The sequence below is a fragment of the Zeugodacus cucurbitae genome, chromosome 3 (assembly GCF_028554725.1).
Source record: "Zeugodacus cucurbitae isolate PBARC_wt_2022May chromosome 3, idZeuCucr1.2, whole genome shotgun sequence".
Classification (NCBI taxonomy): Eukaryota; Metazoa; Arthropoda; class Insecta; order Diptera; family Tephritidae; genus Zeugodacus; species Zeugodacus cucurbitae.
The window spans coordinates 73457265-73471976 of record NC_071668.1 but is presented as its reverse complement, the minus strand read 5'-3'; the positions used below and the strand labels follow the sequence as shown (position 1 = coordinate 73471976).

General features: G+C 33.6%; 1 protein-coding gene across 1 annotated transcript in view; it reads left to right on the top strand.

Annotated features, from left to right (window-relative positions):
- Nucleotides 1–14712, top strand: part of LOC105215938 (uncharacterized) — a 276247-nt gene that overhangs the window by 214707 nt on the left and 46828 nt on the right. The window contains exons 12-15 of the mRNA XM_054227988.1: nucleotides 4463–4944; nucleotides 7138–7287; nucleotides 12921–13103; nucleotides 13662–13800. Of these exons, the coding sequence (XP_054083963.1) occupies nucleotides 4463–4944; nucleotides 7138–7287; nucleotides 12921–13103; nucleotides 13662–13800 (954 nt within the window). The remainder of the gene's footprint in view (nucleotides 1–4462; nucleotides 4945–7137; nucleotides 7288–12920; nucleotides 13104–13661; nucleotides 13801–14712) is intronic.

The following is a 14712-nucleotide window of genomic DNA, read 5'->3' as shown; positions in this document are numbered from 1 at the left end:
GCACTTTTAATAATCGACTTTGAAAATTAAAAGCAAATAATTTTTTGATATTTCATTAATTTTTTTGTAGTATTTTTCTTCAGTTTTTTGTAAAATTTACCACAATTTCTTCATTCAATGAAAAAAATTTTGAAACCATTTTTAATGTTGCTCATACGTCACGTACATCCAACCATTAACACCACGAAATTTTTAGTATATTCGAATTTAAGAAGCATAGAAGAAGTATGCTATAATTTTAAAATGCCACAAAAATAAAATATTTGTACATCATCTCTCACTAAGCATAAAAAAATGTCATCGGAGAATAATCCCTTCTGTTCATAAATGTCTTAAGCACAATTTCACGGCACATAAAGTCGTTAAGATATTTATTACTTCATCGATTGAATTTCAATGTTAATATCAAGCAGTAAAACATAACTTATGAGTGAAGTACATATTTCAAGGGTTATAATAGCAAAATAGCTCGCCTGCTTAGAAACGACCAATGCTTCTTTATTGAAAAAAAATAAGTGTGCGAAGTTAAAAGCTTGCAATATAAAAGGCAACCAGTCAGCTGATAGCTCAATAAGCTATGGAAGCAAGGTAATATTTCAAATATTTGTTGATTACCCTTAATAATGTCTTTATAAAGTGCGAAAGAGCTCTAAAATGAAGATCTTCTCTGTTCACCACCTCAAAAGCAACTAGAAGATGTGATAGATACTGACAGTTTCAGATTTTTGGCTTGATAATTATGTATGTTGAATATATAGTCCTCATTGGTGGAAACCATGTCATTTAGCAGTTTCAGGCTCTTTAATTCTTCCCTTATACTATATACATAGACTACAGAGATTAACAATAAATAGATATCTCGCCTTATTTTTCCTCATGAACCTATGAATTCTTCAATGATTTTATACCACATAGTTTCATATCAATCCTTTTTCTTCAATCGTTATTCAAAAAGTAGAAATATCACTCGCTGTTAAACCTTGTGAATTCAGAGGATGTTTCAGCATAAAGAGCTCACATCCTTGTTTTTATATTCCCTTCTCTGAGCGGTGAAGCGTACAAACAACTGGTATAAATCAAACAGACTGGCATAATGAATTTGAAAGCAAATAATTTCTACTATAATAAACAATTAGCCACATAATATATTGAATTATAAATTTCTCGACACTAAAGCTGGACTCAAACCTAACTAGCGGTGAGCTGAAGAAAATCGAAGACTGCTCAAATTAAATTGATTTAAATTTAAAATGAATTCATTCAATCATTTTGATCAATTTTAATTGATATCACCCAATAAACCAAGCTAATAAATGTCGTCTTTGACTTTGACCTAATTTCACTTGCTAATAAATTATTATAAACTTTTGCCAGTCTGCAGTAATAAATAAATTTGTCACAAAACATCAATCTGTTCGACTTTATTTATTTATTGCATTATTTGCCGATCAATTTGTTTTGCTTAATTTATGACTAACAAATTGACAGCTCAGCATAAAGCGCAGAGACGCATGCACACAACAACAACACAGTTCACAACCTACAATCTATAAGCTATCTATGCTATCAAATATCCGTCTCTCTGCCAAATCAGGCTTGACATTGACATATAAATTACATGCTACTTAATTTTTGTGTCTTCTTATTTATACCAGTTTAAGCGTTTCATGTTCATCCGGATTTATTTGTTGACTTTTTAACTGAGCTGCTTAGTCGATTTATTACAGTTCAATTGGCAGGAGAATATATTGATAAATATACAAATATAAATGAATATTAGGTGTGAGATTTTCTTTCTATGTGGGTTATATTTATAGATAGCAGATATCTATAGATGCTTAATTTTAATAAAAAGCAATGCATTTGCAATCAAATGGAATAATCTATTTTTGTTTATTTAGTCTGCTACGGCGGGCTTTTTTTTGGAAACAGCTTAGCGTTTTTACGTTTGAAAAGTGTTTTAATGCTTGTTAGCATCTTATGCTTAAGCAAATATGAAAGCAATTTGTCACTGCTAAATATAATTTTGTAAAAAATCTTATTATTTCCATGTGCTAAAATAATGGCAATACGTCTGTGTAAATTTTAACTCATATGTTAAGCATTAAAACTGAAAATATTGAATTGAAAAGTTGATATTAATTAGTATTAGTCTTTGAAAAAAATATCCAACAGAAAAGTTAAGGTTTATTGCAATAAATTGGAATATAAACAAGTTAGGAAGGGCTAAGTTCGGGTGTAACCGAACATTTTATACTCTCGCAATTTATTTATTTAATTTTATTAATAAAACAATTTGACTCACATATTCACATATTTGAACTTTATGGTATAAAGTCCATTGACAGTTTGAAAACCCTAATATTAGGTATATGGAGCTAGGTGAAGTTATGACTCGATTTCACGCATTTTAAGCACGAAGACAAATTATTAAAAAAAAAAGATATTCCCTCTGAATTTCTTCAAAATATCTGAGAGACTTACCTATATTTTCGGTAAAAAAACATTAGAAGCACTGAGGTCCTCATGTTATGGGGCCTTGAAAACTTATGGGCCGATTTCGACGATTTTTAGAACAGCGATGTCATATGCAAAGTTCTGTTCCGAAATAGTTATTAGTGCCTACTTTACATAATGTAAAGTAAACGATTTAGATCGACTTCAAAGTTCTGGTATATAGGAAGTAGGCGTGGTTGTGAACTGATTTGGCCTATTTTCACAACATATAATTGGGATGCCAAGAAAATATCACAAACCAATTTTCAATTTCATTGATATTGGTCGAGTAGTTTCGGAGATATGGTTTTTGACCCATAAGTGGGCGGAACCACGCCCATTTAAAATTTTGTGTACCATTTTGAGTGGAGCTCTTCCGTACCTTCTTTATAATTTTTCCTTACTGAATTAAAGCATTTTTAGTAGTTTTCAACACCTAACAGAAGCTTTGTTGCTAGCAACTTCGTTGCGAGAGTATAAAAAAATATTAACAAGTGTTTTAAGTGTTTTGTTGTTGCCGCATTTTGAACGCATAGCAAGCTGAATAGATTCAAAAGTTGCCATTTCATTCAGAAAAAACAACTGTTTGTTGTGTTTTGTGGGTCGCTGAAAGCATCGGTTCATTTTTCTTCAAAAATGATGCTAGTGAGAATGTAACACTCAATAGCGACCGTTATCGCGAAATGATAAGCGACTAGTTGATGCCTGAAATTGAAATTTCCGATTCCGGCGACATTTGGTTTCAACATTTGTTTTGGATTTATTGATATTATATTGATTGATATATTGATTGATTTGGGAAGGGCGATTGCTATCACACCGTCAGACTTTTTCCTGTGAGGATATGTAAAGTCTAAAGTATATGCGGTCAATCGCGCCTCGAACGAGTCATCGAAATTTGGACTCAACGGATGGACCATCTGAGACGTAGCTGCGACCAACATTTGATGGAGATAATCATAAAAAAATATTATTTCGAATAATAATAAACATCATTAAATTTCAAATTTACGTATTTTATCTTTAAAAAAGTATAAAACCTCGAAATGGATCACCCTTTATATTCTGTACTGCTTAGTATGGAATATTTATATTTGACGAGACGCTGATTCCTCGAAAACGTTATTGAAATAACGAACTATCATTCAATTTGTATGTTTCTTATATAATTATTTTAAACAATAGCCAGCTTATCCAATCGCACATATTATTATTTAGATCAAATCTCAATAGTTGTACTTAGCAAAACTTAACTTTAACTTTATTTTGTTTATCCAATTAAGTTTTTCTTAAACCAACTTAAATTAATTTAGAAAGTTATTATTACTTTTTGAACTATTTACAATAAATTACATTAAATTTGAAATATAAAAACGATTTCAGCGACAGAAAAACACATACGTTTACTAATCAGACGGTTTTTCAAACTTTGAATAGGAATCCTTAAAAGCGGCTTAAATAATATCATTATTCTTTCCTTATTAAATTCTTCATTGTTGCTATCAAAATCGGTTTTCTATATGTCCACCATCAACGAAACAACTAAACATAATCTCAATTATCTAAACTTGACATAACCTAACCCAACCGAACTCAGCACATACTAGTCTCAACTAACAAAACTTAACGTAGCCACACTTAACTTAAACGAAACTGAAATCAAAATTACAAAAACGTCACTTACAACTACCGCTTGCGTCGCTAAACCAAAAACCAATCTATCTTCAACTTAATTTGCCAAGTTAAATTGTAACAGGTGTGCCGCAGTAAATCACTCACGTCGGCAACACTTCCACTCTTCCACTCAATAGAGTAAACGCTACAAGTAATTTAATTATGTACGTCTTCAACACAACACAAACGATTACCTTTCACTTAACTTGCTTAAGCTCGTATTTACTGTTGTTGCTTTTTTGCTTTTTTTGCGCTAACTCGTCGTGTTTCACTTTTCAATTTCACTTTGCAGCAAATTAAAAAATTGCAACTCTTAACACAATCAGCAGCGTTGAACCGTGAAACAATTGCAGCATCTCAATTAGCAACATCAACATCATCCACGTCAGCAGCAGCAGCAGCTGCGGCGGCGGCAGCGGCAGCAACAGCAGACAATAGTGCCATATCATCGGCATCCGCATCCGCTGCTTCAGCATCAGCTTCGGCAGCAACAACACAAACAGAAATCACTGCAGGCGCGGCAACAGCTGGTGGTAATGCCATGTCACCGGCACGCTCCGCTGCCACCGCAGCCAATTCAGCGTTGGCAGCACTATTGCGCAACGATGCTGCCACTGGTGGCGTTAGTGGTGGTGGTGCTGGTGCTGGTGTTGGTGTTGGCGGCAGTGGCATACTCACAGTCGATGAGGATTCGCTGTCGTTGGATCGTCTAAACTCGCTGCGCATTTATATGACTTCAGTGAAAACGTTGCCGTTCAATTTGAGGATCTACGGGTAAGTGTGCAAACAATTTTATGGTCCGTGTACCGTACTTGTTGTAAGGGAGGTGTGTGGAGTGCCACTTGGCGTGGATTTTGTTGTAATAATATCGCACGCTGGCTTTGAGAAATCATGCAGCAGAGTGTAGAGGCCACAAAGTGCAATTACTTTGCAATGTTAGGCGAAATTTTGTGCGGTATATCTATATTGTACACCGTTATAGTTTGGCAGAATATTTAGTTGAGTTGTATATGTTATTTTGTTAAGAATGAGTTGCAGTGGGCTTAGGGATTTATGAAAAGTTTGACCGAAGCTGTGAATTTTTTTTGACAGTTTGTAGTGAAAATCAGCTCGGATTAAACAAATGTGACCAACAGATGGCGCTAAATCAGAGTCGCACAGGGGATTTAGAGTAGTTCAACTTCGAATCACTTGGGTGAAATGATTGTGAAGTGTCATTTTTGTATAGCGAAATCTTGTAAAATCCAGCGGTTTAGTGAGTTAAACTACTCGACAGCCTAAACCTCGCGGATTAGTGTTTCTGAGAATATAAGATCGGAGTTTTTGAATGATTTTGGAATTTGATAACAATAGATTTTGGAGACTGCCGAATTGGGAGCGTCAAAAATTATAGAAAAAACTTCAACAAATTTCAACATTTGCCCGAAACGAAATTTACTTTATAGAAAATGCGTACCAATTCAACTTTCTTTCAAGCACTATTTGCTTTAGGTTAGGATATTTAAACATTATTTTTTCTTGCCAATGGCCTAAAAAAAGTGATTTTTGGGAATTTTTATTAAAAAAATACTTTATCAATTATTTCAAAATTTTAAGAATATATTGTTTACATGTTTCAAGAATATACAGTGAAATTTTTGAAGAAAAAAAATATTTTTTTAAGTTATAGTCGATCTCCAACGGCGCGAATCACTGCTACAGTGATTCCGCCCTCTCCGTGTATGAAATTTAAAAAAAAATTCTCGTTAAATTAGATAATATTGTCCAATGACCTACGATAAAAAAAATCAAAATTGACAATATGGCGGCGATATATATCAAAAATTTTGGTCGTTTTTGGCCTACCAAAATTCGTTTTTTTTATCAGATCAAAAATCGATAGGTCATTGTACGGAGAACTATATATAGAACATGTAATAAAAATTCCATAGTGATCGGATCATTTGTTTTTGAGTAATCACTGCAGCAAATTCGGAAAATGCTGTTTCGAGAAAAACGCGTAAGACAAAATGATCGTTTTCACCCAAAAATCGATTTTTTTTTTGAAATTTCACACTAGGTGTGCCCCTTAATTATAAAGATAAGGATTTGTCGTTATGTTTCAATAATGATTTCCAACAAGTGGACGCCGCGGCTGGCTCTATACGATTGACAAAAGAAAAATAAATACTCCCTAAGGAAATCTCTCAACCCAATCCCAGACGTCCGTGCTTATCTTCAATCGAATTTCCAGTAGTTTCTCACTTGTTTCAAGTAACCCTGGGCGTTGTAGAGATAGCAGAGAGTAATAATACACATTTCTTATGAGTTTATCTCAGTGTTATTGGATCAAGCATTGCTTGCAAAAATATATCGTCTTAATACTAATTTTTGTATGAGCTTTTTATGAAGATTTTTTAAGAACGGATTTATAAATAACAATCTCTTTATAGTACAGCAATAGTTTTAGTTCGTTAGCTATTTCAAAGATCATTGATTTTTTAGGGGTTTCAATCTAAAACTGTAGATAAGGTCACATAGTTTTGAGAGCAGTAAGACAGTTTGTATAAAAATCAGAACGAAAAATGTTATACTATCTGCAAGAACATATTTAAATTATAGCTGAGAGAAATTGCTGCAATATTTTAGATGAATTTTACTCAAAGCCACAATCCTCAATAGCCTTAAGGAATTAAGGAAGTGTCATATATATATTTATAATCTGACCAGTTTTTTCGAAAAACAATTTATAAATTTAACTCTTAATCAAACCAATATCATGGGATATATAACTGGTTTCATGAGAAATTCCACATTTCCTCTGCAAAATTTTTATGTCGTATCGAAAAGAGAAAATTAAAATTTTATGACTGCCACTCAAAGAAAATATAATAAAAATGCTGAAAAAACTTTTTTTATTTTAAACTAGTTATTAACTATTCTTCCGCACCCAACACTAATTCCCTTCGCTTCTCTTCTTTTCCACAGCGATGATTTGTTCGCGGATCAACTTTACATGGACATCGGACTCTCCAATCGGTTGCTCAACATAATGGCCAACTCGACGATATTCGCATCGGTTATCTCGTATAAAAATTTAAAAAGTTTTCTACCAAAAACTTACTACACACGCGGCAGGTAAGCACGCACAAGCGCAGCAGTTAGCCATAGTTGCCATGGCATAATATGAACTGGACAAAGATGAAGTTGTGTGCAATGAATGTGCCTTAGTAATGACCGAAAGTTTGCAGAATGTCTTCAAACTTTGGCTTCAAGCTTTTAATTTCATGACAGCAATTTGGTAGTTTTGAAATTTTTCGAAAGTAAAGTAAAATGCCAAGTTTTTTTCTTCTTTGCGCTAAGCGATATGACAATTCATTAGTGAAAGTAAGCAAGGTGAACTGAAGCGAATACGAATATACGCACATTTAAACATTTGAAGCATATAGAAGGACATTTGAAAAATATTTGTTTTCCACAAAATGCCTCAACAATCTGCCACAAACAATTTTATTCCAACACACACAGACATACATACATTTATTTGTTTCGAAATGACTGCGGCATAAACAAATCTGCTCAAATATCAATAAATTTCTTGTTGCCATGCCAGTTAATATCTTATAACTTTTCATTTTGTTAGTGCTCCTGTTGTTGTTGTTGTCCTTGCGCTTGCACTCTCCGGAGAGTTGCCACTGATTAAAAAGTTTTGTCCGTACACAAGCCCGCCCAAACGATCACAGTCTTCGCCTTAAGTTTTTGACATTCTCTGTGAAAACTTTCAACTTTCGCCCAAACTAAGTGCCTCTACTACTACTACTTCTACTACTACTGCTGCTGGCGACTAACTACATGCAAAATAAATTTGATTTTATTGATTTTCCATGGGGTAATGCGATAGCAAAATGACTTCAACTTGTGCGCATAACTTTGCAAAAGCGATTGAGAAAGAGCATCAGCATGAAATTTATTTAAACAACGGGGAAAAAGAGCAGAAAACAAACGATTTTCAAATTTTCAAATTTAAGTAAACGACCGCTCAGCTGTGCTGCGCATTAGTTGCGCTTAATAATGGTCAAGTTAATGGCTGAGTTGCATGGCTGGGTATGCAGGAACTGCAGTTTTGAAAGTCATTGAAACTGTTTAGTGTTCTGCATAAAATGCGCTTATTTCTATAAATTTGCGTGCCTTAAAGATAAGTGAAATTTCGTAAATGGTCCTATTGGTTGAAGAAAAAATTATTTTAGAGTGGGGTTTAGATATATTGCTTATTCGTATATCGTGGAAATAAAGTGTCAAAGCCTGCATAATTTTCAAAACATGTCTAGCTTCAATATTGAAAATATTTTTAAAGTAGGATCACTGTTATTCTATTTATGATTCCCATATAGGGTGCCCCAACTTTTGTATCAGTATATACAGAAACATTGGATATTTTGAAGCATTTTATGAAAATTGTCATTTAGTTTATGCGATAAGATCGTTTGAGTTACAAAAAATCCATTCGAGTTCTATGACACCTCATTTCATGTTCAACGGAACTATGTTTTGATCGGATCTGGAACAAATTTTTCAAAACGTGGCATTCACTAGCTACTCAGATCTCTTGATTTGACCCTCCTATCCGTTATTTTAGGGTTATTTGAATATACGACAAACCATCGAAATACTCGATAAAGCACTGTTAAGCGCAGCAGAGCGAAGAGCTCATTATCCTGTTCTCTGTTCTCGAAACTGTAATCTCTTCAAAAGAAAGAGCGACTTAAATAGAAAGCGTCCATAAATAGAAAGTTACAGGAACAAGTGTATGATAAATTGAACTTGTCTTGACTCAGAAGGAAGCATTTGAGACATCAATATATTGTTTTGAGGTTAGTATTCCATTAAAGTTGGTCAAAAGATCTCTTTTACCGTAAAGAGTTATCGCACAGAAAACTTACAACATTCACATTTCTGAGTCCAGAATTTCAGAGTCGATATATTCGAGAGACTTTTAGTAGATCATTTACTAAATAGATGAAAATTCTAACCACAAACGTAACATATAGACAGAATTCTGATTGAAATATAGCTTTCAGTAGTCCTTAAATTGAGTTATAGTTATACTATTTGTAAATCCGGCACTCAGACGGCTGACTTATATTGTTCTTCCAAAATTTTTATGTAAATGAAATAATGAGGATCCGTAGATTCTAAAATAGTTTAAGTATTTTGTTTCATTTTTCTTAATTTTGAGTACTTTTGAGATCTTGAAATGCGTTAATTGGTTCTTAAGTTCATTGCGATATGGTAGGTTAGGTTGCATGACGGCTCCTCCGAGAGAAACACACTTTAGAGAGAGTGTTTTGTGAAGTCAGGATCACGTTGATTAAATAATTAGACAAGGCGACATGAATCTGTGGAGATTTTTCACTTCTATATTCCGAAATTGAGGGACATTCCAAAGGATATGATGAGATGATTCCACCTCGTCTTTTTACAGGGAAAATCTATAGCAAGCGTGCGTTAAGATTTTTAAACTAAGAGCGTGGATCCCGATGGGAAAATGTGCATTTCACTTCGCTACCACTAAGGAGATATGAACTTTGCTCAGGATGAAGAACTCCCTATACATCTTACCAATCACCTTAGGACAGAGGGACCTGACGTATGCACATGTGGTAATGATTGACCAGCGCTTGCGCAGCTCAGCCGAAGCCGTTTAGTACTAAACCATAATCTAATAGCGGTGCTCCGTCAAGTTCCAGTCTAATCGTAAGGTACCACGTTGGCACTGATAGTGAAGATAAGCATTCCTTAACCAGCCCTGAGCACACAATCAGCAAACCCAAGGCCTAGTATCGCCGCTTTACTATCAGAGTGAATCGTCACTTCTCTAAAGGTTGTTGTGCTCAGGAGTACTATGACCGCCGCCATCTGCGAATAAACTTTGAAATATGGTAACTCCATCGAAATATGATTCTCAATACTGGAATTCTTGCGCACTATGAAACTAATTAATACTTTAAAGGCCTTGACCAAAATTGACAACTTCCTTACAAATTAACTATATTTTGTACGTGCGCCACCCTGAGAGAGCTAACAAGAATCCCATATTATTCTTCAGACCTTGCGCTCATATCTACAACTCGCATATCTACATAATTCTAAATACATTTTCCTTCGCAACTTCAATGGAAATTGTAATCAACAAAAATTAAATCACAAAAATCCTATTTAAATTTTACTATTTCAAATTTCGACAAACGAAAAAAGGCCAGCTTTTGGCACGGCCAAAAAAATGCTGTCGCTTCAGTCAACCCAAAAATATTACATTACTACACCAAAAACGCATCTAGACAACTCAAATCAGTCAATGGCATCAGCGCATTTGCCAATTTGATGCCACAAAATTAACGCTAATCAGTAAATGTAATCAACCAGCCACCGAGCAAACGCAGCAAAACCCAGCAGCCAAGCAGGCAATCAACCAATCAGACCCCAAAAACATAGACACAGCAAATGAAGCAAAAGCAGTGCGAGTGAAATATGTACAACAAAAACAAAAACATGTATACACTTGCTGATAAATCAAATCGAAAAATTGCCAACGCATTATGCAAAGTTGCGTTGTTGTTGTTATTATTGCTTTTTATGGCAACATCACTCGGCAACAGTGCTTGCAATTATTTTTTGCTACGCAAATGCGAGCAGATTTTATAATGAATTTTGTGTGCTGTGAATATAATTTGGCAGAATTCACCGTTATTTGACTGCTGCTTGCTGGAGTTATCAGTGCACTGTAACGCTGCAGACGGGCAGCAGCAAGCAGCAAGCGAATGATGATTCAGTTGATGAATGAAGAGATATGAATTTTGCTGGTGGCTGCAAATAGAATTTGGGGCTTACGTACATACATACATTTATACATATATGTAGTCCTCGTGCCATGCGTTTATCAGTTACGTAAATAATGCTTTGAACTGCATGGAAAAAAATGTGAATATTATGGCATAGCTCAAATTGCGAACTTTGTGTTTTTGGGAAATTTTCAGGAGTTTTTCATGCATTTCGTAAATTGCTATACATACGTATACATACATATCTACATACGTAGATATATGTATGTATATGTAGAATATATTGCGTAACGCACCTAAAATTGTATATTATTTGTTGTTTTTGCGTTTTTGTGTTAATTAAGTAGTTTTTGTTATGTTGCAGCAACACCAACTTGTTGCATAACCAATGCGCTTAGTAACCGGGCTACCATTAGAATGTATTTGTGCAGTCTGATGGTTTAATTATGCAACCAGCCAGCAGTTAGTTGGAAATTTTATTTATGAGCGCACGAAATCAGTTACAATTTTGGTTTACTGAGCGATTAAATAGTTGGAAATTTTTGTAAAAGAAAATAACAGACATTTTACTGGTTGAATCTAAAATTGCACAAGCTCCAGTCAGTCAATGGTTAAGGCTTTTTAGTTGCGAAAGATAGGCTGTTCAAATAAGAGAGTTAGAAAATATTAAGGCGAATCTAATAATATTATACCATTGTAGGCGCGGATATTATATGAGTACACGTGTCGCTTCCACGAGAGTCGGATCTACTAGTAATCTGACTACTATCTATTCTAATCTACAGACTAATTCAGCAGCATTCCACAAAAGGGGTTTGAAAATGTTCGCTTATAGTCGGTTGAGGTCGCGAGAGTATATACTATATACGAAGGTACGAAGGAGGGATATATTCGGAAATACTATTTTTGGAATAGTGGGCGTAGCCGCGCCCAACGTAATTCAACGTAATTTGGCAAAAAATATCATCTTTACACCTTGATGCTGCAAATAGAAAATGGGCAAAATCGAGTGTAGCATGGTGCATCTAAAACTTGTCCATGTCGGACAATAACTTTTCAAGTCTTCAAATACCCGCAGTGCTTATAGATAATTTCTTACTTAATTAATAATTAATTTCTTTTCCTAAAATATTAGTTACCAAAATTAAGCGAATGCCTTTGATATAAAAAAGCTTGTTGGCAAAAATAGTTTAAATCGGTCCAGGAATCCAGAAGTACCCCAAAATCATTATAACAGATATATAATTATTTTTGTTATTCTAATGGAATTTATGTCGAATATATGGTTCAAATTGTGTGTTATCTTAATGAAATTAAATTGTGAGAGTAAAAGCATAGCCTTTCGTTACTTTTTTTGTTTTACAATGAAATAACTCAGCATAAATATGTGCCCTAAAATATTCCTCTTGATATGTTCCATATCATCACATTGCATATCAAATGTAATTTGACATCATGCATTCATAATAGAAAATGACTCTAAATGTGAGGAGGTATGTTGTGCATAGGTATAATATAAAATAAATTTCATCAGCAAATAAATTCAATTCGGAATTATCTATATAATAATACAAGTCAGCAGTCATACAAAAATCAATAAAAAAACCATATGAGCAAAATTTCCGATTTCAAAATATATTTTTAATAGGACAAAATAAAAAATAAAACTCAAAATATAGTATTAAAATTTATAAAATATCATGACACAAAATTAATAAAATTAACCAAAAATCGCATTTTAGATACGTTATATAATAGCAAAGAAGAAATTTTACATCTTCGAAACATTAAAGGTGTTTTTCATCACAGCAATAAAAAATTTAACGAATGATGTAATTTATTTATTAAAAAATGCATGTATTAAAAAATAATTAATTATAATTTATTAATTATTTAATTAAAAATAATTTATTTCTTATAATATCCCCACAGTGATACCAAAGAGTCCGATTACATTCTCGCCTCACGCATTCTACAAACCTGGCTCTTCCAATCGAATCGCTCCAACGATAATTTACGCGAACCACTCGATTTACCATTCGAAGCCGGCCACGTAGAGATCATATTTCAGCATGAAATTGCGCCAAAGGATGGTGATTGGGTGGCCGTGTGTGGGTGAGTACATGAAACACAAAAATAAATTATAAGGAAAGATTAAAAAATGTAAAAACATTTCAAAGAAATTCAGTATTTAATAAGTATCCTATGTAAAATGTATAGGCGTAAAATAAAGCAGGTTTGAGAAGATGTTGAAACAAGGTTGCCAACTTTTTATTTTGTATTTTTAAACAAACTTTTTTAAAAATTAAATAAATTTGAAAATAATGAATAATAAGATCATATAATATTTTCGAGTGGAGTTGCCACATTTTCAAAAATTTTGACCGATATGAAATGTTACGAAAAAATCAAATCACTCCCAAATTTTGGAATAATTTCTGAATTATATTTTTCTTACCATAAATATTGAAAATATTTGCGAAAAAAATCCCTCGCCTTATTGAATTCATTGTTGACAACACACGCAGGAAATGTCTCTTTTGTCATGTTCAGTTCAACTTCCGAAATTTTCTTATAATAATAGTATGTGATTCATATGTATTTTATTATTATTATCTGCAAGAAATTTGATAAATGTCTCTAAACACTTTTTTCTTGTTATTCTATTTGCAGACATGACTACAAAGCTTCCTTTGAGTCGACATGGCGCTCGGATCTATGCATCACCAAGCATTTGATGGCGAACATAACGCGTTGTATATGTCCATTGTCCGGCACATACGTAGTCATGCTTACGAAACGTAATAACAATGTGAGTAATTGTAGAAAAAACAAGATAATTTATTTAAGCAGAAGAGTAGACAATGGCGCATAAGAAAGCGTTTACACAAAGAGTGGATGGTTGTATGTTTATTTTTGAGAAATAAATGGGAAGTAAGAGAGTGTATTAGATATTTTTTTTTAATTTTGCTGTTCCTAAACAATAATTATTAGATTACGCTTGAAACATAATTAGTATTCTTATAAGATCACCGCACTCATATGCTGCAACTCATTACAAAAAATAGATATAACAAAAAATATGTGAGAGAGCAAATGAGTAAAAAAATGAAATTGAGGTTAAAGGTTAACAGCTGCGCAAAATATGAAAGGCGTAAGTCCCGAAAGGAAAACCAACAAAAATTACCGTGCTTGAGTTGAAATTATGTTAATATAACAACGGTTTTGCGGTGTACACTGCTCCCTTCGAGTCAAGAGCTCTCGCAATCAACCAGCAGAAATCTTCCGGTTGTTAGTCCAACACATACGAAAGTAAACTTTAGCAACCAGCCGCTTTGATGAGTGCGAGCTAAAGTGGCATAAAGTGGTTGCCACGTAACATTGGCTGCCACGTTTTTGTTGTCAAGGACAAACACTCAGCTAGAAATTTAATGACTACATTTGGAAGATTGTGGGTAAACATGAGAAAGCGAAAAACAAAAAAAAAAAACAAAGAATTTACTTCTATTTTAAAAAGGGTAATATGAGCTATTTTAAGCGAGAGGGAGTGTGATGAAGTTCTGTAAGGCATGTTTAATGTGAGTTGAGGCAGGAAAGTGGTATGACAAGAAGTCGACAAAATTGTAGAAGGTAAATGTAAAATATAGAATACGAGAGACAGAATATAAAATATAGAATATAGACTGTAGAATGTAAAATAAAGAATAAAGAATATAGAAAATAT